Consider the following 26,943-nt stretch of genomic DNA (forward strand, 5'->3'; position numbering starts at 1 on the left):
CATATACTCCAGCAATCCCATCACAGTGCATATATACAAAATAACTAAAATCAGTAAATAAATCTCTTTATTCTCATGCTCATTTCAGGAGCCAAGGTGCTTTCATGTCAGTAACTAAGATATGGAAGCACCTTAGATGTCCACAAGTGGACAAATAAAGAGAAGTCTCTCTTTCCTTCCCTTCCTCCCTCCTTTCCTCTCTCTCTCACACACACACCATATATATGCATATATACACATATATATACATGTATATACACATACATATCTATATATCTCTTTTAAAAGGAAATTGTCATTTTGACCACATAGAAAAAAAATTCAAGGGCATTACACTAATAAAGACAAATATTATATACCTTCAATCTTAAGTTGAATCCAGAACATTGATTTTATGGAAACAAAGGGTAAAAAGGTGGGCACTGAAATTAAGTCTAAGGGGCAGGGGAGGAGGGGGAAGGATGGGGAATGGAGAGCTGGTGACCAAAGTTTCAGATGCAGGACTAAGTGTTAAGCATCTGTGCACCTCAGGGTAACCCAGTTAATAACAATGTATACTTCAAAATTGCCAGAGCAGGTCTTTAATGGTTCCATCACACACACACACACACACACACACACACACACACACACACACACACGTTGGTGAGTTATTGGGTATTAGTTTGTGTAACATGTGGGGGCCAGCTTGTTGGGGTTTCCATCCCATCCGGTACCCCACAGCCGGCAAATCCCAAAGAGAAATCACACACAGGACTCCATAAGATTATAAACTGATTGGCCCATTAGGTCAGGCGACTTATTAGCTCTTATAACTTATGTTACCCCATTATCCTTATCTACGTTAGCACATGGCTCAGTACCTTTTCCAGCGGGGCAGCTTACATCTTTCCTCTCCAGTGGTCTGGGCAGAACTGGAAGCTTTCTGCTTCCCAGAAAACTCCCAGTCTCTTTGCTCCACCCCTACTTTCTGTCTGGCTTTCCCGCCTATACTGCCTGGCTGGCCAATCAGCGTTTTATTAAAATATGATTGACAGAATACAGACAATTCTCCCACACCAAGTTTGACTCTTTCTATAACGTACACATTGTATACATAGTTCTAAGCATTACATGGCTCCCCACAAGCATAGAGTTGTTAGTTATAAATAAATAAGCGGGCCTTTTAAAGGACCTAAAAAGATGGATCTAATGCTAAGTATTAAATTAAAAAAGTTTAAATTATACAAATTCCTAACTATTAAAAAACAAAATAAAAACAAACAAATGAAAAAACCCACAAAGAAATGGTGGTGGTGTACTTCTTTAATCCCAGCACTCGGAAGGCAGAGGCAGCCAGCCTGGTCTACGTAGTGAGCTCCAGGATAGCCAGAGATACACCAACCATCTCAAAAAAACCTTCAAAAAAAAAGTGCTAAGGCTGGGCTATAATCAATTGGTAGAGTGCTCGCTAAGCATGGAAAAGGCCCTGGATTTGATCCCCAGCAACACAGAAACTGGATGAGATGGCACAGGCAGGCTTGCAATTCTAGTACTCAGGAGATAGAAGCAAAACCTCAGAAATTCAAGGTCATCCTCAGTTACATATGGAGCTTGAGGCCAGCTTGGGACACACGAGATTCCATCTCAAAAAATAAAACAAAAAATGTGATTATGCAAATTTCTGGGAGGAAAATACCATTATTTAAACTATAGCTATTACTGGTAATGGGATTGTGGGTAGTACTTTTCCTTTGTTCTTTGCATGTATGAACTTCTGTAATTTTTAATGGACATGAATTACTTTGCCAATCAAGGGAAGAAGTAAGTGATACATTCAAGAATAAGTCAAAGAAGAGACAAGATTAATATCCTTTCTTTAACCAAGTTACAAATTGAGTCTAGTTAGTGCTTTAAAATGGGTGAGCATGGTGAACTATTACTGCTTGCTTCTCTTGTATACCTAAATATTAAATTAAACAATGAAAACTTTAATGTCTTGTTCTCAATAACCACTTAATGCGTAGTTCTTATAATAACTTAGTCTCACATTTGGCTGATGAGTTTCCTGGCTATGTGCACTCAATGACTTACAGAAACAGTTCTATTTTAGTCCTCACTCTAAATGCTTCTTTTTCCCACCTCCAACTAACAGAAAAGAGAAATCAAGCAGTATATTAAAAAGGAAAACAATTAACTGCTAACAAAAATGTTTACGAATTATTTAAGTAAACAATTCAGCATTTACTGGGCCTATACCTCAGTTAGGAATTGTATCAAAAGTGTCTATAATGTGTTGAAGGGGACAGAAGTGCACAAATATTCAGCCATACACCAACAACATGCAGACAAGGGATACAACCCACTTAAAGCTTAGGGATGATTTCTGGAGGAGATGGTATCTGAGCAAAGCTAATACTACATTTTCCCCCCTTCCTCTACTTTCATATATACTTAAACTATCTTTTATTTATCTTATTGACCCAGATCTTGTGAGTAGAAATTTCCAATGTGACTCAAGGCTTTGTCTATGTGCTTCTTAATAATCTGCTAATCCTACAGGAGTACTACTAGCACCATATTCTAATAAATAGGAATATTCCATTCCTAGAATGGGAGTTACTTAATAATATAGGGTATCATGACTGGACGGTGACTACCTATAAGCTAAGGAAAGGAACTTCAGAGTGAAATCGACCCCACTAGCACCTTGATCTGGAATGTTCCAGTCTTCAGAACTGAGACATAAACTTCCGTCACTTAAGCCCCAGTCTATGAAATGTTGTTTACAGCAACTCTAGTACGTTAAAACAAATTTTGGTACTAACAAGTGTGGCAATGTATTGCTGATGATGTTACACAAATCTGTAGTCTAGCTCATTTTAGATTTCTTATTATACTATATCAGATATGGCTAATAAGGTATGACTTGATTATATTAATATTTGCACATATAGTCTTTGAATTTTGGACCCCATGAGTTAACAACAACAAGAAGCACAAGTTTTCAGAATTAAGGATTCTCTTTAACGAAAAGATAATTCCACTGCAGAACCACTAGTTGTTCTAACTTACTTTGTCTTTGCCTCCTTTAACAAAGAAGGGTCATCAGTGGCCAGATATACTCTTTTTTTATCCACTTGCATTCTGCGTGCAAGAAGTTGAAAATGTTCTTCAACGTGTACCATATATTCCTCGATGGGATGGAAGGCTGCTTCTGTTCCCACTTTGTCAGTGCGTCTGACATGGACTCTGGGGAGAAGTGGAGAGTGCACTGATAATGTACTGCTAACTCAATCAGTACCCCCAGTCATGGTGGCACTGGGGGCATAGTAAACCAAATTTTCATTTATTCTCACCTTAAAAATATAAAATCATTTCAAAATATTTTACAAATACTTTAATATAGTTGTATGTTATATAGCACAGGGCAATATGAAAGTTAAGTAAGGTTTTGAGAAATACTTACAGAATAATTGGCATATCCAAGAATATATGGGAACCTGACATTAACAGATTTAAGTTTTGAGTTATTTGAGACCAAAATCATAACAGGATTCACAGTTTAAAGATACTCCTTGTAACATCCTGATGCCAAGGTTTATTAATTAATTTTCTCTTTCATTTTACCCTGTAGAGCTACTACCACTTCAATTCATAGCATTTAAAGTCATCTAAGAAAACAGAAACCCATCTGAACTTTTCCTACAGTTTAAGACAAGCAAGCCTTTTACAGATATTGGCTATTTTATGTTCATGAAGGCATTACAGACTTTTTGTTACATTTTTTCTCTATCAAATGTAAACAGAAACATCTCATTTTTTGTACTGAAGAAAAGTCACAATGTTATAAAGCAAGGGACACAGACTTACACTGTCTACAATGGCTAGGGCACTGACCTCCCAGCATTCTCCTGCATCTTAGTGTTGCCAAAGACAAGGTTGTGTCTTGAATCTGGAGTGAGGGCTGTAGTACACTGGGTAACTGTGCCATCTTCTGCTATTGTTTCCCTTGCATCCCAGACTATATAGTCCAGACGTAAGTCTGAGCACAGGGATATCTATCCAGTGATATTTCCTTTCCTACATTCTTCTTAATCACTGCTTCTCAGGAAACTGAACTTGTTTCGTGTGCTCTATACAAATGAAGTGGGGCAGGGAGAATTTGCCACACTGAATTTCAATGAAGTTTCAGGAGATGAACACTATTTAATATTCTGATTTCACTATGTACTTTCTTTAGCTCTAACATTTAGAATAGGAGTCAGTAACTGCTCTACATATAAAGTTTAAGAGAGGAAGAAAGATGTGGATGAGGAAATATGAAAATAAAACAAAAAAGCTTCATAAAAAATGAGTGGAAGAAACAAAGGAAGAAGAGCATTTGAGACAGAAGGTACACAGCACATTTGCTCTGCTGCCGAGTGAACAAAGGGAGAACAGGCTCTTAAGTGTCAGAGCCTTCGTTCTTTGGTGGGACTATGACTACTAGAGTCTATAAAAATTTACAGTGAAAAGTAAGCATATACACTACTGCTATCTATTGCTGTTAAGAGTGAAAAACAGATTCTTACCCAATCACTGGATGTTTGAAGCCAAGCTTCTTGGTGGCTTCTTCTATTTCCTTTTCCAGCCAAGGTTGTGGACGAATCAAGTATTTGACAAACTGGGAGACCCACCACACTGCAGGATCACCATGGACTCTTAGGAGTCGATCTGCAAGGTCTTCTGGTACTGCCAGGGGTAAATAAGGAGGACGAGGATGGAGACTGTCTACAATGGGGAGCTCGACCACTTGAACATTTTTGTCCTTCACTTCACCTAACAGGACATCAAAACACAGCGTCACTACATTGCACTCTGCACACACCTATCATGCAACAGAACTCAGAGGACCTGTACCTTGAGGGCAACTCTAAGAAAGTTTATGGTCTTTCACTTTATACAGGAAGTCAAGAAATCTGCCTAAGGTACCAGGGCAAAAAATGAGAGAGCTGAATATGCCTCTCAAGTCCATGGCCTTTCTAAAACTATCTATTGTGCTGTCCCATTATCAGTTTATACTTCAAGTTAGGATGGTAACCAACATCCAGTTATGTTACAGCCATATGGTTGACAGATATAATCAGCTACCAAGTTCATGGTTTTTGTTTGTTTTGTTGTTACAGCTTTGGAATTATACAGTAAGTACCTCCAACTTCTAGTTTGCATTTCTTTTGTAACAGACACTAGAAATAACAAAGGATTACAATTATAAATCAAGCCATCTGCATCTTTTGTAGAAAAACAATAGACAACTAAAAATATTTTTGTACTATATATTCAATTATGATGATAACAAAAACTTGTTCCTTATTTACCTCAATAGTAAAGTTCACAGATTAGATAATCATTATTATAGATGATGATTGACTTTGGAATTCATCATTGTTATTTCTATCCTACTAAATTTATAATGTAAGGATAAAAAATAAACCACAACTGACAGACAATACCATCAGAATTTACACATTAAAGATCACCCACTAATAACTAGAAGACCAAAATATTACACAGAAAAAATTATACTGAGTTACAACTTTAATAACAGAAAATATGAGCATAAATATACAAAGTAAGTCCAGTTAAGAAGTAGTAATAATCATGGTACAATTAAGGAAACAATATACTTATAAAAAAGAAAGCCTACAACATATTGAAAATGTACTCACCAATATGAAACATAGCCTATTTCTGTATATGTGTATGTATATTTATTACATTATATTATGTATTTATTACACTATATACAATTTATTATATATAAATTAAAATATTTTAAAATAAATTATATGAAACACAGCTAGTAAAGCTAATTGCACAGGTATTTTAAAATCAGTTTAGTATAGCTGAGATTTAAAGTCTTGGTAATATTCTACTTTTCTGCTATGTAAAATCATTTCAAGATTTTGAGAACAAAGTTTCTAAAATATGGCATTTGTAGTATGACTGCATGAATAGTAATAAACAATTTAGCATCAGCATTGCAGTTCATCTAGTATGCAGCGAAAAAAGACCTGGGCACCTTTATCAGAAGAGGAATACAGTTAAGAGTGTGAAGGGAAAGAATGAGATGCAATTTAAATTAAGCTGTACCAGTCTCCCCTAAGACAAAGATGTCATTGTGCTTTCCCAGATATGGAAGTGATCAGAGGTAACACACACACACACACACACACACACCATACAGAATGAAGGACAAGGGAAAAGGTGATTATTTTTAATAAAAACAAACAGAGAAAGGATGGAAGTCCCAGTGCTGGGCATAATGAGTGTTTATAATTTCAGCATTTAAGAGGCTGGAAGAGGGGATCCTGAGTTCCAAGTCGGCATGGGTTATATAGTAGAATGTCTTTAAACAGCATCACCATTGGGCTTAGAAAAAAAGGAAGAAAAAAAATAAAAAAGCAGTCATATTCAGTCTCATACATAATCATAAACATATATACACACACAAGAGCAGAATTAGTAGGGCTGTCCTTTGTTACTTCTTCCTAACAACATTATTAAAAAATGCTTAGCCTAAGTAGCTCAAAATTCACTAAGAAGAACGCATTATCCCTGAAGGCACCAACTCCTCAATGTCTTTATAGCTAGGCCTACTGACAACTTTTAGAATAGAATGAAAACTGTATCCACACCTTCCAGTTAGAGAAGAACAATCTTGTTGATTCTTCGTTCTTACCTTCATTAATTCATTTACTTGTCAAATACTTGTGAAATTATATTCAAATATTTGAGGAACATTGCAAAATAAATACTGCAGTTGTTAGAATAGAAAATGATGACATGCTTCACCAAGCAAAAACTACAAGATTCCAGTTCAAAACCTCATTTAAACTGGACTGTTTGCAGTATAAGAAAAATAAATAAAACATCGTCACTAGCAAGTGTGCTTTCACAAAGATTCTAGTAAAATATCAAAAAAAAGGTATTTCTACTTTACAACTAGTAAGGATTAAAACTTCACTTTCCTCAGTAATTGCACATACACACATGCACACATACACACATTAAAATACTAAGTGAATGAATTTTATATATGATAAATCTACTGAAATTCAAGTCATGCTACTAAATTTTATGTTGGTATCATTTACTCAAAGTTCTAAGCCCAGCCAGGTTTCTGTTAGAGGGAGATTATTAGAAAGGGTTTATTTGTGAATCATGTTTTAAAGGGTGAGAAATGATTTTTCTCTGTATTATATGTAATCTAGCTAAGTGTAGGCTGCATGTAAATGGTATGTAATCAAATACAAGGGGCACAAGCATCCATGGATGTGAGGGCTTTGGTATCTCTTGCAGCCCATCAGTACCAAGGGGACTGTATATACTGCCAACCGTGGTCACTATTACTAAAGTTCTTTCTTTCAATGTAAATGAAACTTTGCCCTCTTTCAGCTGTCCTTTCTTCTTCCCTCAGTTCCTAGGCACCATCTTCTGTTGTCTCTATGAGATCAGATTTTTTTTCAGAATCTACATGTATACATGCGATCATACAGTGTAAGAATTAATAAATAAAATAAAGTTGTAGAAATTAGTAACATTTTAAAATAATCCTATTTGTGATAGCACAAAAAAACCTTTAAATACTTAGAGTAAGTTTAGACAACATGATGAAAAATCAAATTATTAAAAATGATAAAACAATAATGAAAGAAACTGAAGAACAAGTAAATGGAATGATAACCCAAGTATGTAGGCTAAAAAATGTTAAAATATTCATAATACCCAAGGTGATCTATAGCAATGTATTCCATATCTTAATTCTAAAGTCATTTTTCAAAGAAATAAAATAAAAACAATTTGTATGCAACTATACAAATACTCTACACAGTCAAAGTGATCCTCAAAAAGAAGAGGCAGGAGCTGGAGACCTTACAGTTGGACTCATAGAGGATTGCAATGCTTTTGTAATCAAAGCATAATGGTGCTGGAAGAAAAACAGACACAGTGACCAACTCAAAGTACCAAAAGCATACACAGGTATCTACTGTGTAAATATACTTTGTAAATGGTATTAAGAAAAAAAGATATTAACACACAGGAAAATGAAAATGGACTCACATACCATAAACACAAATGGGCTCAAAATGGATAAAGACAAACATAAAATCAGAAACAATAAAGCTACAAAAAACAAAACAAAAATAGTAAAAGCTCTGCAACATTGGACCAGCAATGATTTAATGGATGAGATTTCCAAACCACAGGCAACAAAACCAAAACCACACAAGTGGGACTATAGCAAACTAAAATGAGTCTGCATAGCAAAGCAAACAACTCAGTGAAGAGACAACGCAAAAATCAAGAAAAATGTTTGCAAACCATACAACCGATAAGGGCCTAATCTCTAAAATACACAGAATTCAAGCACTAAAAATAACAAAAACAATCTGATTTTAAAAAATAGGCAATGGATTTAAGTCGACATTTTTTAAAAAATGAAGTATAACTGGGAAATTATAAGGAAAAATGTTCAACATCTCTGATCAACAATAAAGTCCAAATCAAAAAAATCATGTTAGGATAGTTGTCAGCAAAAACACAGAGGATGATGAATGGACTGTCAAAGCTGTGGTGAAAAAGGAGCATTTGTACACAGGGGTGTAGATCAGTGAGTGAGCATTCTGAAGTAACATTTAAAATAGAAATTATTTGAGAACAGAGCCTCTGATCAATCTGTTGAGACTTGACTACTAGCAAGAGGATGTTCTATGTGGATGATCCATACAGAAGTTGACAATACTACTCACTTGTGACCAATCAACATCAACTACTCTGTGCTTTATATAATGGACTGCTTAGTTCAACCCAAACTGACAATGATCACTAATGTTTAGGTGAGAGACTCATTTAAGCCTGCCTTTCTACTATGGTCTGAAAGTTAAGATCTAAATAGGGGGACAGCTCTATGACACTGGTCGAGGCAATGATTCTGACACTGAAATTTTAACCCCCAATATTAGTATCCTTATAAAAGAAACCCAGTTTATGCAGCTTGCTTATCCCTTCCATTATGTGAGCACACGGCAAAAAGATACTGCCTTAGTTACTTTTCTGTTGCTGTGAGGAGACACCATGACCAAGGCAATTTACAAAAGAAACTGTTCAATTGGATTTACAGTGCCAGAGGGTTTGAGTCTATGATGCCAATACAAAGGATGGTGGCAGGAACAGCTGAGAGCTCACATTTGGAACTGCAAGCAGGTGGCAGAGAGCGCAACGGGAATGGTATGTGGCTTTTGAAACCTCAAAGCCCAATCCTACTGACATACCTCCTCCAATGAGGCCACGTCTCCTGATCCTTGCCAAGCAGGCCTACCAACTGGGGAACCAAGTGTTCGAACATGAGTCTATGGGGCCCATTCTCATTCAAGCAGAACTTCACCTGACAAAGTGTCTACAAGTACCTTGATTTTAGATTTTGTAGTCTCCAGGAGGGTGAGAAGTTAAGACTTTGTCGCTTTAATTCCACCAAGTCTTACAGTACTTTGCTTCAGCAGCAGGCTATGATATACCTCTTATTAAGGTCCCTGTTTTATAAGGTATTCTTCTGTTAAGAACAGAAACTACTTACAGGTTTCTTAGTGCACTTACTTCCCTCTTCTGGAAGCATGTCTCTTTGAAAGGGATATCCTTCATGTCCAGCCTCTGCAGAAAAACTTATGCAGCTTAACGTATACCATGAATGAATAGGTTCTGATGTTAAGGGTAGAGGATTTGGGATGCCAGGTATAAAAGCTACATCAGAGATTAGCAAAATTTATGAGGGAATATTTTCTTTTTAAATACAATATGTAGTCGGGGCGGCAGTGGTGCATGCCTTCAATTCTAGCACTTGGGAGGCAGAGGCAGGTAGATCTCTGTGAGTTCAGGGCCAGTCTGATCTACAGAGTGAGTTCCAGGACAGCCAGGGCTATACAGAGAAACTCTGTGTCTAAACACCCCCCCCATTTCAATATGTTTATTCATTATTTGAGAATGTTATACGATAAATTTTGATCATATTCATCCCCACTCCCCATAACTCCTCCTATATCCACTCCTCACCTCCACGCCCCCTTTCAACTTTGTATCCTCTTTTTTATTTTTTAAAATAACCTGCCAAGTCCAATTTGTGCTGCCCATGTACTCATGAGGACTCATGGAGACATCAGGCGGAGTGTGGTGAGCCTACCAGGTGCCACATCCTTAAGGAAAGTTGATTGTAAGAGTTAGAATACCAGGATATCTATCTGCTGTGAAGCAGTATCTCTTAGAGATGGCTGCATAAACAAGACCTGAACAATGACAATATCAACAGATATGTCAACATGAAAGGAGAAAAATCTCACATGGTCCCATCCTTACACAAAGAACTATAGGATACTAGTTAATGCCAAAAGAGGGAGAATTAGCTGCTCTTAATTATGAGCCTAATTGGCTATCTAATACAAACTGATTGGCCCTTAAACCATAGACAAATATACAACAAAAATGGGTTCATCAGGTTGTTTCTAGATCTCTCTCTTTCTCTCCTCGATCTCTCTCTCCCCTCTGAGTGTGTGTGTGTGTAAGCAAAGAAAAAAGGATATCAATTTGAGAAGGGACATGCAAAGAGTTAGAGGGAGGGGCTAGAGGAAGGAAAGAGAAGGGGGAAAGTAATGTTTACATTTTAATTAAAAATGTATTTTTGAAAGCACTGTTTCATTCCCCCTTTCTCAATAAACATTTGCTGAACCAATATCCCCCACCCCTGAAAAAAGAAAAAGAAAACAGACTCTTCCCTTCCTCAGAAGCTATCAACAGCCCTCAATTAGGGGTGGAGATGTGTGAGCCCCTCCCCCTCCATGCTAGAACATTGACTGTCTTGACCTTGTCCAGACAACCACAGCGGCTGTGAGTTCCTGAATACCATGGCCCCGTCATATCCAAATGACATTGCTTTGGTTATGTCTGGTCCTCCCAGACCTCTGGCTCTTACAATCTTTTTCTGTATATGTTTTTTTTCTTTTAGTAAACTTATAAAATATGTTTCCACATGGTTTTTTCAAACACCCTTACTATTAATTACACACAACCCACCCCTCATCAGGAAGGGAGTCTTTCTTCAGTCATAACTCCTAAAACTGAGAAGGGCCAAGACAAATCTTCAGAAGGCTTGAGGAAAACATGGGATATATATTTTGCTTGAGGGAAAGAGATTATCAACACCTTTTCAGTAGTTAGAATAGCTCTCTGCTTTCTAGATTCAAGTCTCAAAAAGAAGTCTCTTTTACTGCCTCTATAGACAGACAAAGTGAGAATTTTCATATTCCCTTCCTATCACCAGCAATGGAAGATTCAGCTTAATGCCGCTGGCTGTAATGCCTAAGGAGTTCTCCCTCAAGGATCTCCACTCAGGTCTTGTCCAGATCTTGACTTATATAGCATAAAAGCATTTTAAGATGAGTCAGTGTGAAGCAAATTTGAGTTTATTAAGTAAGGATAAGTGATAGCACATTCTTAGATTTAAGAGATTCTAAGAATATTATTACCTATGGCTTTTGAAGTTACAGTAAATTACAGCCAGGTTCAAAGATGATATGAAGTTTAAAAATAAGTAAAAGCATATAAGCTTGTTTACTTCATTACTTGTTTACTTGTTTTCTGTTCTTGAAGAATTCCCTCTGTAATGAAACTGTAAGGAGGTACATCGTTCTGCTTAAAGACGAGAGAGGTGTGCTGATAATGATAAACTCAAAAATCGCATGCAGTTTGGCCATAAGCAAATCATGGTTCATTTGCTGTTTTAACACTCTTGAGATGTCTCTTAAAAATAAATGAGTCTTTATATAGGCACCTTCTTGGTGATTCTCCCCACACCCCACCCAGTTTTGTAAAAATTCTTAGCCAGTGACAAACACGTACAGATCCTGGGATTGAGGGATGCCTTTTCCTTCTCATGCCACAGTAATGTTCCCTCAGTTTCTATCCTGCCTCATTTGTAGGAGCTACTTTGAATGGCAAAGCTGTTAGATGTCATCACAGACTTCCTGCATTTTAGTCTGGAATAGGGAGATAAATGCACTGAGGCAAATGTCAATTTACATGAGGCCTGGACTCTAACACACAGTGATCAAGAGTAGAAATGTTGCAATCACAAACATTGATATTTAATCCATTATTATTTAACAACTATGTGATTCAAATAATACATAGTTAACTTCATTTTAGTTTCTTCATCTAGAAAATGGTATTAGTAATACTACCTACTTATCTGTAAATTAGGACAGTAATAGTTATTATTACCTATGATATATTATCAAGTTGTTTTAAGGAAATGGAATTCAGCACATAGGAATCTAAGCACTATGGACTGGAGAGATGGCTTAGTAAGTAAAGCACTTCCTGAGAAAATATGAGAACCCAAGTTCGGATCCCCAGGACCCACGTAAAAAGCTGTGCAGAGCACACACCTACAGTACTGGGGAGGAAGATCCATAAGGATCTGAGGCTTGTTGGCCAGAGAGTCTAGAGGAATCTGCCAGCTGTAGGTTCAATGAAAGACCTGGCCTCAAAAAGAGAAATGAAAAGAAAAGAAAAGAAAAGAAAAGAAGAGAAAAGAAGAGAAAAAAAGATGGAGAACCATCGAGGAAGGTGTCTGATACTGGCCTCTGGCTGGTACATGCAAGATTCCCTCACACACAAGAAAGCTAAACACAATACTAAATGTAGAGTCGTTCTTAAAACATTATTTATCTTTGAATCAATTCGGCTGAAAAATTCTCAAGAAGCAACTACAGTTTGTTCCGGAAGAGATGACCTGCCAAAATATAGCCTCTGAAAAATACATGGTGGTGCTCTCATTTCAGTGACTGCTTTATACCCAACACATGTCTTATTCATGCTGTTTACCACAGACAATAAAAAATAAGCAGCTTTCATCCTTTCCAAGTATTTCAACAATGATCAAGCTAAACAGCAGGGACTCCAGCTATTCAGATGTTAGGAAATTTGATGTTGCTACCCAACTTGACCAAAACTCTGCTCTGCCCAGAAATAGCTAGTTAAGTCACTGAGAAATCCTGTCCATATTTCAGTAACTGTTTTTTTTTATGTTTTAAGTTTTGTAAACTTATGTTTACAAAGACTAGATTTCTGGGATTTAAATTTTCTTCAAGAATAAAGTCCAAATACGAAAAATTAAATTCTTACTAAACTAAGACTTGACAGAGAAGTCAAGAATAAAAGGAGATTAAGAGTGAACACTAACTAGCTATGGTGAGACCTCTACCTGTATAGAGAACCCTTAAAAATATTTTTTATTTGAATAAAAATATGGTTGTTTACAAAAATAAATAAAACCCAAAAAGTATGAGGTCTATTCTTTGGCATTTAAACAATGACAGCATAAATATTTATATTCTGGTTTAATGACAGAGATCCTGTCTCATTTAAAATACAGATGATAAGCTATTAACGAGTCAACACCTGGCTACTTTTCTTTTGTTTTCCAACCACGTCAGTGGATAGAAATCGATTTTTGAACAAAAGTAAGACGCTGTCACTTGCCATATTAATTCTATCTCTGCTCTACTTAGGCAACTAAAAAGACTAGTGCTACTGACAGTATGAAGGCTTCAACTAATTGAGGGAAAAGCTCTAAATTCAATCACATGAAACACAGCACTGTACTGGCAACATTCTAAAGACAGCACATCACACCCTGAGAACGACTGAGCCGCTTTCTGATGAGGTGCTCACTGCATTTACTAGTAACAGAAACACCTTGAAAGACAACTGGACTCCAGACCTCTGTGTCATTCTGGACTGGAGACTAAAAGAACAGCTGACAGAAAACATGTTCAATCTTGGGGGTTTAAAATTAGGCGGACAGGACAATGTCAAAAAAAAAGGCGAAGGAGGTTTGTCAGATCATGACACTAAATAGAAGGCCCCTGAGGTCATTCTGAATTTCTGAAATAAATTTGCTAATTCTATAGATACACAGAAAGATATAGACTATATCTCTACATATCATTGTCCAGAGGTGGCTAGCCTATAGGCTGCTTATAAAATGGATACTGCCAAGCTAATGAGATGGCTCAGTGGGTAAAGGCATGTGCCACCAAGCCTGATGACTTGAGTTTTATTTTCAGAACTCACATGGTAGAAAATGGTAGAAGGGGAAATTGACTTCTGTAAGCTGACCTCTGATCTCCACACTCATGTAATGGCACAAGTGAGCTATGACACATGCATGATGATGGCGTGTTTGTGTATACATTAGATAAATAAACAAATACAACAAAATTTTAAAAGGATGCTGCCAACAGTCTTTCATTTCTTGTAAAACCCTAAGTTCACAGACAGAAATTTAGAGAAGGTTTTGGTTAGTTTTTCTATTCTTTTTGTGTGTGTGTGTGGGGGGGGTAAGATAATACTTTTCCTTAATTTGATTCTTCCAGCCCCATGGAAGACCCTAAAGCAGCTTCTCTCATTGGTAAGACAAGAAAATAGAGGAACAGGTACTTGGGAGGACAAGGGTCATTAAATGTACCAGAGTCAAATTCCAACCTTTCTTTTTTCATAGAAAGTTACCCTTCATTCCTTTACTACCTGTTATATTTCGATGCAGTGCACAGCAACAGGAAAGGACCCAGAGGTAACTGACTTCTTTGAACTCACTGGAAAAGGTGACTAGAGTAAGCAGGTAAACCATCAGCATTTCAGTGTGGTACTGTAGGTTGGGAAGCTGAAGTTCCTTTTGCTTTGTGGGAATTCCAAAATTAATACACTTGGAGAATTGGCAATGAGATGTGTTGTGATGGATTTAAGTCATTTGTAATTTTTGTGCTGCATTATCACCTGATTATGTTGACTCATATTGTTGAATTTCAGACTTAATGATAGGGTAAAGGCCAATCCCAGTACCCTAAGACTCAAGCATCATAACTAGAGTGGCTGATGATAACTCCACTGAGTTTGTCTTGAAAGCATAAAGATCTGAGTTTAATCTTGTAATCCTAGTACTAGGGAGAGAGGGGCAGGCAGATTATTGGGATTGGCCGCCAGCCTAATCTACAAGGTGAGCACCAGTCTAGGGTTGGCTACATTCTAACTTACACACACACACAGAACTTTAACTAGAAATTCTAAGCACACTATAAGAGAAGAAAATAAAAATACATGTTACCAGGCAGTGGTGGTGCACACCTTTAGTCACAACACTCTGGAGGCAGAGGCAGGTGGGTCTCTGTGAGTTCAAGTCCATCCTGGTCTACAGAGTGAGTTCCAGGACAGGCAGAGATATACAGAGAAACCCTGTCGTGAAAAATCAATCAATCGATAAATACATAAGTTAATGAATGAATGTAAAAAAAATGATAAAGGTGTTGGAGCGATTGGGGATACAAGGATCATACCTAAATATAATAAAAGGTATTTACAGCAAGCCAACAGCTAACATCAAATTGAATGGAGAGAAACTCAAAGCCTTTCCACTAAAATCAGGAACACGACAAGGCTGTCCATTCTCTCCATACCTCTTCAATATAATGCTTGAAGTTCTAGCAATAGCAATAAGACAACATAAGGAGATCAAGGGGATTCGAAGAGTGGAAAGGATGAAGTAAAACTTTCGTTATTTGCAGATGATAAGATAGTGTACATAAGCGACACCAAAAACTCTACCAAAGAACTCCTACAGCTGATAAACACCTTTAGTAATGTGGCAGGATACAAGATCAACTCCAAAAAATCGGTTGCCCTCCTATACACAAAGGATAAAGAAGCAGAGAGGGAAATCAGAGAAACATCACCTTTCATGATAGCCACAAATAGCATAAAATATCTTGGGGTAACTCTAACCAAGGAAGTGAAAGACCTATTTGACAAGAACTTTAAGTCTTTGAAGAGAGAAACTGAGGAGGATACCAGAAAATGGAAAGACCTCCCTTGCTCTTGGATTGGGAGAATCAACATAAAAAATGGCAATTCTACCAAAAGCAATCTATAGATTCAATGCAATACCCATCAAAATCCCAACAAAATTCTTCACAGACCTTGAGAGAACAATAATCAACTTTATATGGAAAAACAAAAAACCCAGGATAGCCAAAACAATCTTATACAATAAAGGAACTTCTGGAGGCATTACCATCCCTGACTTCAAACTCTATTATAGAGCTACAGTATTGAAAACAGCTTGGTATTGGCATAAGAACAGAGAAGTCGACCTATGGAATCGAATAGAAGACCCAGATATTAACCCACAAACCTATGAACACTTGGTTTTCGACAAAGGAGCTAAAGGTATACAATGGAAGAAGGAAAGCATCTTTAACAAATGGTGCTGGCATAACTGGATGTCAACCTGTAGAAGAATGAAAGTGGATCCATATCTATCACCATGCACAAAACTCAAGTCCAAATGGATTAAAGACCTCAACATTAATCTGACCACTTTGAACCTGATAGAAGAGAAAGTGGGAAGTAGTCTACAAGATATAGGCACAGGAGACCACTTCCTAAGAAGAACCCCAGTAGCAGAGACAATAAGAGAATCAATGAATAAATGGGACCTCCTGAAACTGAGAAGCTTCTGTAAAGCAAAGGACAATGTCAGCAAGACAAAAAGGCTACCTTCTCACTGGGAGGAGATCTTCACCAACCCCTCATCAGACAAAGGTCTGATCTCCAAAATATACAAAGAACTCAAGAAACTAGACACTAAAACTCTAATTAACCCAATTAAAAAATAGGGTACTGAACTGAACAGAGAATTCACAACAAATGAACTTCAAATGGCCAAAAGACACTTAAGGTCATGCTCAACATCCTTAGCGATTAGGGAAATGCAAATCAAAACAACTTTGAGATACCATCTTACACCTGTCAGAATAGCTAAACTCAAAAACACCAATGATAGCCTATGCTGGACAGGATATGGAGTGAGGGGAACACTCATCCATTGTTGGTGGGAATGCAAACTTGTGCAGTCACTGTGGAAATCAGTGTGGCGGTTTCTCAGGAAACTGGGAGTCAACCTCCCTCAGGACCCAACAATTCCACTCTTGGGAATATACCCAAGAAATGCCCTATCACACTACAAAAGCATTTGTTCAACTATGTTCATAGCTGCACATTTGTAATAGCCAGAACCTGGAAAAAACCTAGGTGCCCCTCAATAGAAGAATGGTTAAAGAAGGTATGGAACATATACACACATTAGAGTTTTACTCAGCGGTAAAAAAACAATGACATCTTGAATTTTGTATGCAAATAGATGGAAATAGAAAACACTTTACTGAGTGAGGTAACCCAGACCCAAAAAGAGGAATATAGTATGTACACACTCATAAGTGGATTCTAGCCATAATTAAAGGTCTTTGAGCCTATAATTTGTGATCCTAGAGAAGCTAAATAAGGTGAACCTGAAGAAAATCATATAGTTATCCTCCTGGATATTAGAAGTAGACAAGATTGCCAGGCAAACTTGGGGGCACGGGGGTGGGGGTGGAAGTAAGGGGAGATGGTTAGAGAGAAGGGAGAAGGGGAGGATTGGGGATAGCTTGGAGGAATGGGATGGGGGGGAGGGAGAAAGGATGGATATGGGAGCAGGGAAGTACATATCTCAACTAAGGGAGTCATTTTAGGGTTGGCAAGAGATTTGTTTCTGGAGGGGTTCTCAGGCCCAAGGAGAGATCCCCAGATTCTTCCCTGGGCAGCAGAAGAGAGGGTGCCTGAACCGGCCTTGGCCCATAACCATACTGATGAATATTTTGCATATCACCATAGAACCTTCATCTGGCGATGGATGGAGATAGAGACAGAGACACACATTGGAACACTGGACTTAACTCCCTAGGTCCAAATGAGAAGCAGAAGGAGGGAGAACGTAAGCAAGGAAGGCAGGATCAGAGGGAACCTTCATCCGACAATGGATGGAGATAGAGACAGAGACCCACATTGGAGCACTGGATTGAGCCCCTAAGGTCCAAATGAGGAGCAGAAGGAGGGAGAACATGAACAAGGAAGTCAGGACCGCGAGGGGTGTGTTCACCCACTGATACAAGGGGACTGATCTAATGAGAGCTCACCAAGGCCAGCTGGACTGGGACTGAACGAGCATGTGATCAAACCGGATTCTCTGAATGTGGCTGACCTGGGGGGTTAACTGAGAAGCCATTGATAATGGCACTGGGTCTTGTTTCGTCTGCATGTACTGGCTTTTTGGGATCCTAGTCTGTTCGGATGCTCACCTTCCTAGACCTGGAGGGTGGGGGGAGGAACTTGAACTTCCCACAGGGCAGGAAACCCTGACTGCTCTTAGGACTGGAGAGGGAGGAGGAAAGGGAGTGGGGGGGAGTGGGAGGGTATTGGGAGGAGGGGAGGAAGTGGAAATTTTTATAAATAAATAAATAAGTAAATTTAAAAAAAAAGAAAGGAAATAATAATAAAACCAGGCAAGAATTCTGTGGCACAGACCAGAGGATAACTTAGCACAGCACTGTGCATCTTAGCCTGCTGAAACAAAGACTTCAGAGTACCAGTAACTCCAGCCATTGCCTTCATCTTAGACTCCTTGTCATGTCCCAGCTGCCTCTGCTTCCACTGTGAGAATGGGCTGAGATGGTGGCCGTGACCTCCTGTCCCGACTACAACTGCTATTGTCACCCCTGACACTGACATGGTATAGATCACCCACCTTCCCTGAGTTAAGTAACACCCAGACAGAGAGCTAACATGTTACAACAGTGCAGTAAACTGTGTCATAGTTGGGACAAATTCTGCAAAGATGTTCCTCTAGAGGTGAGCACCTTTCCTGTTTACCTGGGGAAGGACAGGGGATATCCACACAAGAATAAAAAGAGATACCAAGCAAAATACACAAAACTTTTAACTAGCAGATTAGAAGGTGGAAGAAGGAAGACACATGGAGAAAACAGGGCAAGCACGGCATGTCTGGTACTGTGGGAAGCAGGTCTTGGTTTGTTGCTGATTTAAAATTTATAGGATGATTGCAATTATAGTAACTTGATAATTATATTTCTCATGAAATTTCTAATTAGACTGAATATATGGGGCACTGTCAGCAAGAACTTTAGAGCCTGGGCAAGGAAGGACTTTCTTTCCCTCCATGGCCACTATTTTTCACTCTTTAAAGCTGTTCGACCTGGTGTACTTAACTATCAGCAGGCTACAAAGTCTTAGCTAACTTATCTCAAAGCCACATATCACTCATTATTTTCACCTTCATCTCAAGCATAAGATAACAGCAGTTCTCTCCAAATGCTTTGTTCCTTCTCAAACACATAATTCCTTCTTTGTTATCTCAGCAACTACCACAATATAAATGCTTAATTGAAGGAATGATTGATTTTAGCCATATACAAGCAGTGTATTTAACAGGGCACCCACAGTCTAATGCAGGAAACAATCATTTAGTTATCAGTGAGTCTACGATCAGTATCACAATCTCAGAGTCACATGTATATTTTGAGGTTTGTGAGTGTTACCAGGTTTCCAATTTTTAAGATGTAAAACAGTTAATACTGTTCAGGTTCTGCCTTTCAACCTTTACCAGTTTGTAGACAACATTCAACACCTTGAATGCTTAGAAAAGTGTATACAGTACTTAGAAAGATACCTACATATCACTGGCCTTCTCATCACTTACATACTTTAGGAAATAGCAATCCTGTCTTAGGTCATTCAAGAATTTCATTAATAGATGCTCTATCTACATGGCACATGACAGGAAAAGGTGTCACTTTTGTTATGCCAATGCATATTTTCTAGAGATCTGGACACAATTTCCTGGGGGAAAAAATCACCCTTAAGAGTGATAAAAACTGTAGAAAATATAGTTTAATTACTAAATAGTATCAGATGCTATGATTAGTTTTTACATGAAGCACAGAGCCAGAAGAAATTACTCTGCTCATGCTTTTGCTAAAACGTTACCTGCATACAGAATTTTGTGAGCATCACACTGGGTTTTAGCTTGAAGTTTATAATGAAATTCACTTAGAAGAATCTTTGAATATTTCTTATAGCATAACATAAAACATAAAAATAAATGAAGCATTTCATTTAAAACTTACTTTCAAATTCCTTTTATTACTATTTGTGATCTTTATATCATTATAACAAAACATACTGTACTTTGTTCAGTTCCAGATAATTTTCACGAATTATAATAACTCAATCTGCACGTAAGAATCCTCCGTACTCCTTAACAGTATCTGCCCAGTAGAGCTTTAGCAAGACTCACCTACGTGAGGGAAATGAAAGATACAACTAAGGCTCACTAAGGTCTAAGAAATTGCTTTAGAATGTACTTCCTCCCCATACTACCACATCAACAGGACTGAGGAATAACAACACAGAACTAGAGCTAAAAGAGTTGCCCCTTAAAGAAATCTAAGAAAGTTTAGGGCAACAGATTACTAAAGAAAATTTCTGCATCTGAGTCCACAGCTGAGTCCACAGTGGACATTAAACACAGCTTGATTTTCAGTCAAATAAACATAAAACCTTATGCTAAACGTTCATTTCCTTCAGTTCTTTTTTATTCAGCTCCATGATACCTGGCTTTCAGCAAAATCCCATGCTAACGGGTATAAAACCAATATAGTCTGAGAGACAAAAAACCACCAGAACCTAACTTAGACATGGCAGAGATTTTTGGAAAAGTCTGTTTAGAAATTTAAAAATAACTATGATTAATATCTTAAGAACTTTAATGGAAAAGGGGGCAACATGCAGGAGCAGAGGAGTAGCATAGATGAAGATAAAAAATCTGAAAAAAATGAAAACGCAGTGGTAGCACACAACAGCGTTATAACTGAAATGGTAGAAACTCTGAATGGCCTCGTCAGATCAGACAGGATGAAACAGGACCCAGTAAAAAAAATCAGTAAGTTTAAATATATGGTAATACACTTACAAAAATGAAAGGAAAGAATGAAAAGATGCAACAGGACTTCAAGAAATAGTTGAGGCACGGTAGCACATGCCTGTGACCCCAGAATTTGGGAGCTTGACAGGAAGACTATGAATTTGAGGCCAGTGTGACTTGCCCAAGAACTCTACCTGCTGAAATATATACCCCTATCCTTAACCTTTCCAATAAATTTGTTCAGAAAGTGCAAGATGAAAATGCCTCACTGAGAAAAGGTACCAATCCATGTGGCTAATCATAGATAAAAATTATGAGTTAATTTGAGTTGTAAGAGCTAGTTAATAATTAGCCTGAGCTAATAGGTCAAACAGTTTATAATTAATATAAGCCTCTGTGTGTTTCTTTGGGACTGAACAGCTGTGGGACTGAGCAGGACAGAAACTTCCATCTACAGGGGAAGTCTACATCTATACTCTTGAAGGATATATTGGGGCCCTAGGCACTTCCCCTCTCTTTGTTTCTAGCTATCATTAGGCAAGCAGCTTCATCCACCTCATGCTCCCCACCATGTTTTGCTTCACCACAGTCCCATAAACAACACAGATGAATCACCATAGTCTGAAATCTCTGAAGCCATGATCAAAATAAGCCTTCCCCCATAAACTGTTTTTCTTGAGTATTTTTAGAAAACTAACACACAAAGTAAGAAGTCATCAATGAAACTGTGCTGTGGTATAATCCTTCCATATTCTGTGAATATGTATTACTCTCATTAGTTGATAATAAATCTGACTTGGCCTATAGCAAGACAGAATAAGGCAAGGCAGGAAAGCCAAACTAAAAATACAGAGAGGAAGAAGGGTGGAGTCAGAGATGAGAGCCAGTTACCAGAGGAACAGGACATACCTAGAGGACAGGTAAAGCCACAGATCATGTGGCAAAATATAGATTAACAAAAATGAGTTAATTTAAGTTGTAAGAGCTAGTTTGTAATATGCTTGAGCTATAGGCCGAGCATTTTGTAATTAAAATAAGCTTCTGTGTGTTTATCTGAGACCAAGTGGTCAGGACAAAAGAAATACTCTGCCTCAATTTACAAAATTAAATATAGGATGTCAACGAAAAAAATGGATAATACCTAAAATCTAAACATTTGCCAGACAGTATCAAATGCTGGGAGAGATATAAGTAATACAAAGTCCTTTCAATTGCTGTTGGGAATGAAAAATGCCACACTTATGGACTGGACTGAAAGTGCAGATCTTCCTCTCTGCACCAAAATTCATACATTGAAGTCTTAAATCCCAGTGTGATGGTATTAGGATACGAGACTTTGGGGGTGATAAGGAGATTTAGATAAGGCTGTGAATGCATATTATGGTTTGGATCTGAAATTGCACAAATTCATGTGTTTGAATACCCAGTTGCCCGTTGTTGGTAATATTACTTGTTATTTTTAGCTGATTTATAGTGAGCGGGAGCAAAAACAGAAGCAGGAAGATGGGAAGAAGCATGCAGTTTGACAAGAAACCAAGTATGACTTATATTTGTGTCACAGACAAGGCAAGTGAGGGACAAATGGTTAAAGAGAAAGCACAAACTTTATTATGCTGGTCTGGAAGTTTTAGTTCAGAGAGGGAAGAGCTCCTACCAGAGAGGACAAGACTTCTCATTGGCCACTCTGGGCTTCTCACATCAGGGTAAGAAAAGTTAGTGTTACCACACTTGATTCAAACTGCCAGGGGAAACTGTCTGTTTGTTCTACAATGGAAGCAAGAAAGGGTCTATCTTGACAGTACAGGAGATCCCATAGGGTGTCTCTTAGTATTATCACGCCCTGCAATTAAAATCAATGACAAACTACAACTTAATTCAGGCAGGATGGTAAGTGTCTCAGACCTTCTATAATGAACACGGGTAATTTTCCCAAGCATATAACTAAGACTCTATGGAGGTGCTTGCTGAAGGTGGAGGGAATACAGAATGGTGTACAGAAGGTAGTTATAAGTACCAGCTATGGCCATATGACTGTTATAGAAATGAGAGCTATAATTATTGTGGTTGTTATTTCACTAAGAATATCGGGCATACACACATGGGGGGGGACAGAAATCCTTGATTCCTTTTCAATTTCATTTACCACATAACATAGATTAATATCATTATTAAATGCTGTTAAATCTAAATTACCATATTTAAAAATTAAGTAGTCCTCCAAGAATTTTTGTCATCTATTGCTGGGAAAAGAATAAGAGCATTTCTGGTAGTATGAAGGACAGTTATGACATGGGAGCTGGAATTGTGACTTTATTTAGAAATTAAGCATGGCATAAAGAGATGTCATTATGAGTCAGCTTCACAAAGGGTGGGCATGTGGTATGATGGCTGGTTCTGGCTGTCAACTTGACTGGACTAAAAGAGTTCTAGGAGTGATGAAAGACATCTTTGCATTAGTGGGGGCATTCCCTGAGAGGAATGACACGATGGACAGGGAATGGGGGGCTGAGGGAAAAGATTTTCCCTCAATGCAAGCGGAATATATCAATAGATTTCAATAGGCTGGCAGGCCCCAGATCAGCATGTACAACCTGCTGTCACCAAACTCTAGCTTTTTGGATCTTTCAATGATTTTCCATGGAGCTTCCAGGCCTTCAACCATGGACTGCGGCTTCTAAAATATTCAGCTTCCTAAATTAAGTAGTTTGCATGTTTACTGCCTCCTGAAAGTACAAGCTACCATAAAAGCCAATCTCTCTCTCTCTCTCTCTCTCTCTCTCTCTCTCTCTCTCTCTCTCTCTCACACACACACACACACACACACACACACACACACACACTATTGATTCTATGCCTTTAGAGAGCTATCATTACTACGGGCCCCACAGTAGGATACTGATTTTATAAGATAAAGACACCAGAGCTCCCATTCTCCATAAGTAAACAAGGTAACGAGAAAGCAAGAAAGCGACTCCAAGCTGGGGAAAAGATTGTCACCAAGAAACAATACTGTTGGTATCTTAATTTTAGACCTTCCAGCTTCTAGAATTGTCTGTTGGTTAAATCACCCAGCTCATAGTATTTTGTTATAGTACCTCATAGGGACAACGACAGCCAGTTTGGAAGAGAGTCTCGTAGCTTCTTACAAAGTTCAATACAGTCTTACCATGTACAGTCTTACTTCTGAGTACCTATCCAAATAAGGTAAAAATGATGCCTACATAAATTCTGCACACAAATATTTATATGGGCTTTAGTCAGAATTGTGAGAAATTGGAAGCACCTGAACTGTTTTTCAATAGATAACTGGATAAACAAGCAGAATACAATATAGTGTAACTCAGCAATAAAAAGAAACTGTCAAGAGACAAAATGATTTTCAGGAACTCTAACAAAAAGGTGGGTAGGCAAAGAAGAGCACTTAATGTATATTCCAACTCTATGACATTCTAGGAAAAGGAAAATCATGGAGATTAAAAAACAAAAAGAAAAATATGGAGGTTGTTCTAGTTCCCTCTGCTGCTGTGATGAAGCACTGAAAATAATTCAGTTTAGGGGAGGAAAGAGCTTTCTTCCCCTCCCAGGTTAGTCTATCACTGAGAGAAGTCAGGACAGGAAGTCAAGGCAGGAACTGTAAGGCAATGCGGCTTGCTACTACTAGCTCTGGCTTGCTCACAGACTCATGCTTAGCTAGCTTTTATTTCTATAGTCCAATCACCTGCATAGGCATAGTGTCACCTACATCAATTAATATAGCTGAGCCATTCCACATCAATCAATAATCAAAGACAGTCCCTTACAGACATGGCCAATGTGATCTAGAAAATTATTCAGTTGAGATTCCCTCCTCAGGTGACTCTAAGATGGCTCAAATTGACAGCTGAAGCTACAAATTTAAAATACATTAAAATGACTAAAATAAATGCATATTTATATATTTAGTATTTTTATTGTTTTATTTTGTATTTTCTGTACTTTCTGGGTTTTTAGCAATAAACATTAACTTATTTATTTTACATTTTTATCTAAAAGCAGTATGGCCAAATAGAATGAATAAATTTGGTATGATTAAGGTCATACAGAATGATCTGGAAGAAATTAAACTCAGGAAATTTTGGTCTCTCACACTTGTTTTAAATAATTCATTCTAGGTTTGGTAAAGAGAAGTGGCTAGTCAGATTTCAGGTGAAATGTGTTAATTTTCACTAGCAACTCATAAGAAAGAAAAGGAGATTCAACAATGATCGCCAGCACAAAAGAAATCCCTTACTTTTACAGAATTGGGGTGGGGGATGTTGAGCCTTCAAAGGGAGGGGAGGAGTGTTTGAGGGAAGCTAAGCTTAGTAGACTAGTAAAGTTTCAAAACAGGATATGAGGTGTTGCTGATCCCCTCTACAAGGGCAGCCTCTGTGATCAAACAACATTGTGGCCAGTCAACACAATTTCTAACCTTGCGTTTTTTTTTTTTGTCCTCTAAAAATTACAAACAACGCCACTTCCCTTAGGTGTATTTTTGGAAGGGTTCTTTAAAGACTTCCTAGTAACTGCTAAATATTATCAAAGATAAGATTTTTTTCTTTGATGAGGATGAGGCTAGGAAGAGAAAGTATTCCACAAAACTTCCAGCCAACTAAAAAAAGCAACATGTATCTCAAATTAAAAACACAAAGAAAGTGTTTTGTTTAATCAAAGGCCTGTTTAGTCCAACTCTAAGGCCACAAATGGAAACAGCTTAAATTAAGTATGCAGGTATCATAGGTCACCTGAGACATTTTAACCTGGAAAGAAATTTGTTCTGTTTGAGCGAATTTAATTTCTCCTTCAAAGTAGATGGTTTTCATTATGTAAGCAATAATTTCTAGTCAGTATTGATATAAAGACTATATAATGTGATATAAGTGGCAATACAACTTTGATAAAGCCCTCTCTTTCATGACAAAGAAATATATAAAATTAACTTTATTTTTACTAAAGGATGAATTTCTAAGATTCAAAATAAATAAAACTGATAACCAACCCCCTCTACTCATATATGATTATGTTTTCAGTCACTAAAAATCAACTATTATTCAGATTGTTTTCAACAACAAAAAAATAAAATCAACTATTAAAATTAGCTTTATTAATAACAGATTTGATGTAAAAAATATCTCTAATGTTAACAGGCCCAACCCAGCTAGCTCCATAATAATGTGTTTGTTGTTATTCCAGTATAATATACTGAGCACACTATTTTTAAAAGACAGACCAAGATCAGGAATCAGGCTAGAGTTTGAATTTCACAAGTGTAACTGAAGAAAACCAGACACCAAGTGTCGGGTCCCAAAGAAAGCTGGGACAAGGCTCAGGCAGTACCTGTGGCTCCCCCTAGCCCCTTTTATCCCATCCCTAAACTGCTCCAACCCAGACGCTTCACTCCCTTACTCCCAGCTCTCTTTCCCAAATAAACCTGATATTTTGGCCATGGGCCTTCATGGTCCTCAGCTTCTCTCCCCGACCCCTCCTCTTATGATGGGGGGGGGGTTTCAGTCTGGACCCACTGGCAACAATCTCCCTCTTATTTACAAGAAAACCCTTTTCCTCAACTATACCTAGCAATGGTCATGTCCTCATTTTCATTCATCAAATGCAAAGAGCATTTAACAGCTTGAGAAGCTAAATAAAGCTGTGTGCCCCAAAGGGGCAAGCTTACTGGTTTATAGCTATTTAGCATTCTTTAACAAAACCTCAAAGGCTCTATTTTCTAGGGTCTTTTGTCCACATAGTGGTCTGTGGCCTCTGCTCATCCATTTGGTATCCTGCTGTTAAGTAGTGATAGCATAGAAATGAATCAGACAAAACAAGGAAAAATAACTTTTTGGATATTTATTCAGTTTAAATTATATACAATCATAACACTTTTAATTAATGCGGGAGAGATCTGAATATATTGTTCTTAGTGTTCTATGTAATGACTACAGAGAAAAACAAATTCTTCTACTTGGTATTGACAGAGAAAACTGTTCAAATCTCTTAATTTAACTGGTATGCTCTGTGGCAGACGGTGAAACTATGTC

General features: G+C 37.8%; 1 protein-coding gene across 4 annotated transcripts in view; it reads right to left on the minus strand.

The window, feature by feature from the left end:
- Fut8 (fucosyltransferase 8) overlaps positions 1-26,943 on the minus strand; it is a 247,949-nt gene that overhangs the window by 16,428 nt on the left and 204,578 nt on the right. For all 4 annotated transcript variants that reach the window (XM_087911719.1, XM_087911718.1, XM_048415983.3 and 1 more), the window contains 2 exons: positions 4,554-4,800; positions 3,055-3,231 (listed from right to left, as the gene is read on the minus strand). In XM_087911719.1, coding sequence (XP_087767845.1) covers positions 3,055-3,231; positions 4,554-4,800 — 424 coding nt within the window. The remainder of the gene's footprint in view (positions 1-3,054; positions 3,232-4,553; positions 4,801-26,943) is intronic.

This window comes from Myodes glareolus, chromosome 11, assembly GCF_982192425.1.
Source record: "Myodes glareolus chromosome 11, mMyoGla1.1, whole genome shotgun sequence".
NCBI classification, from domain to species: Eukaryota; Metazoa; Chordata; class Mammalia; order Rodentia; family Cricetidae; genus Myodes; species Myodes glareolus.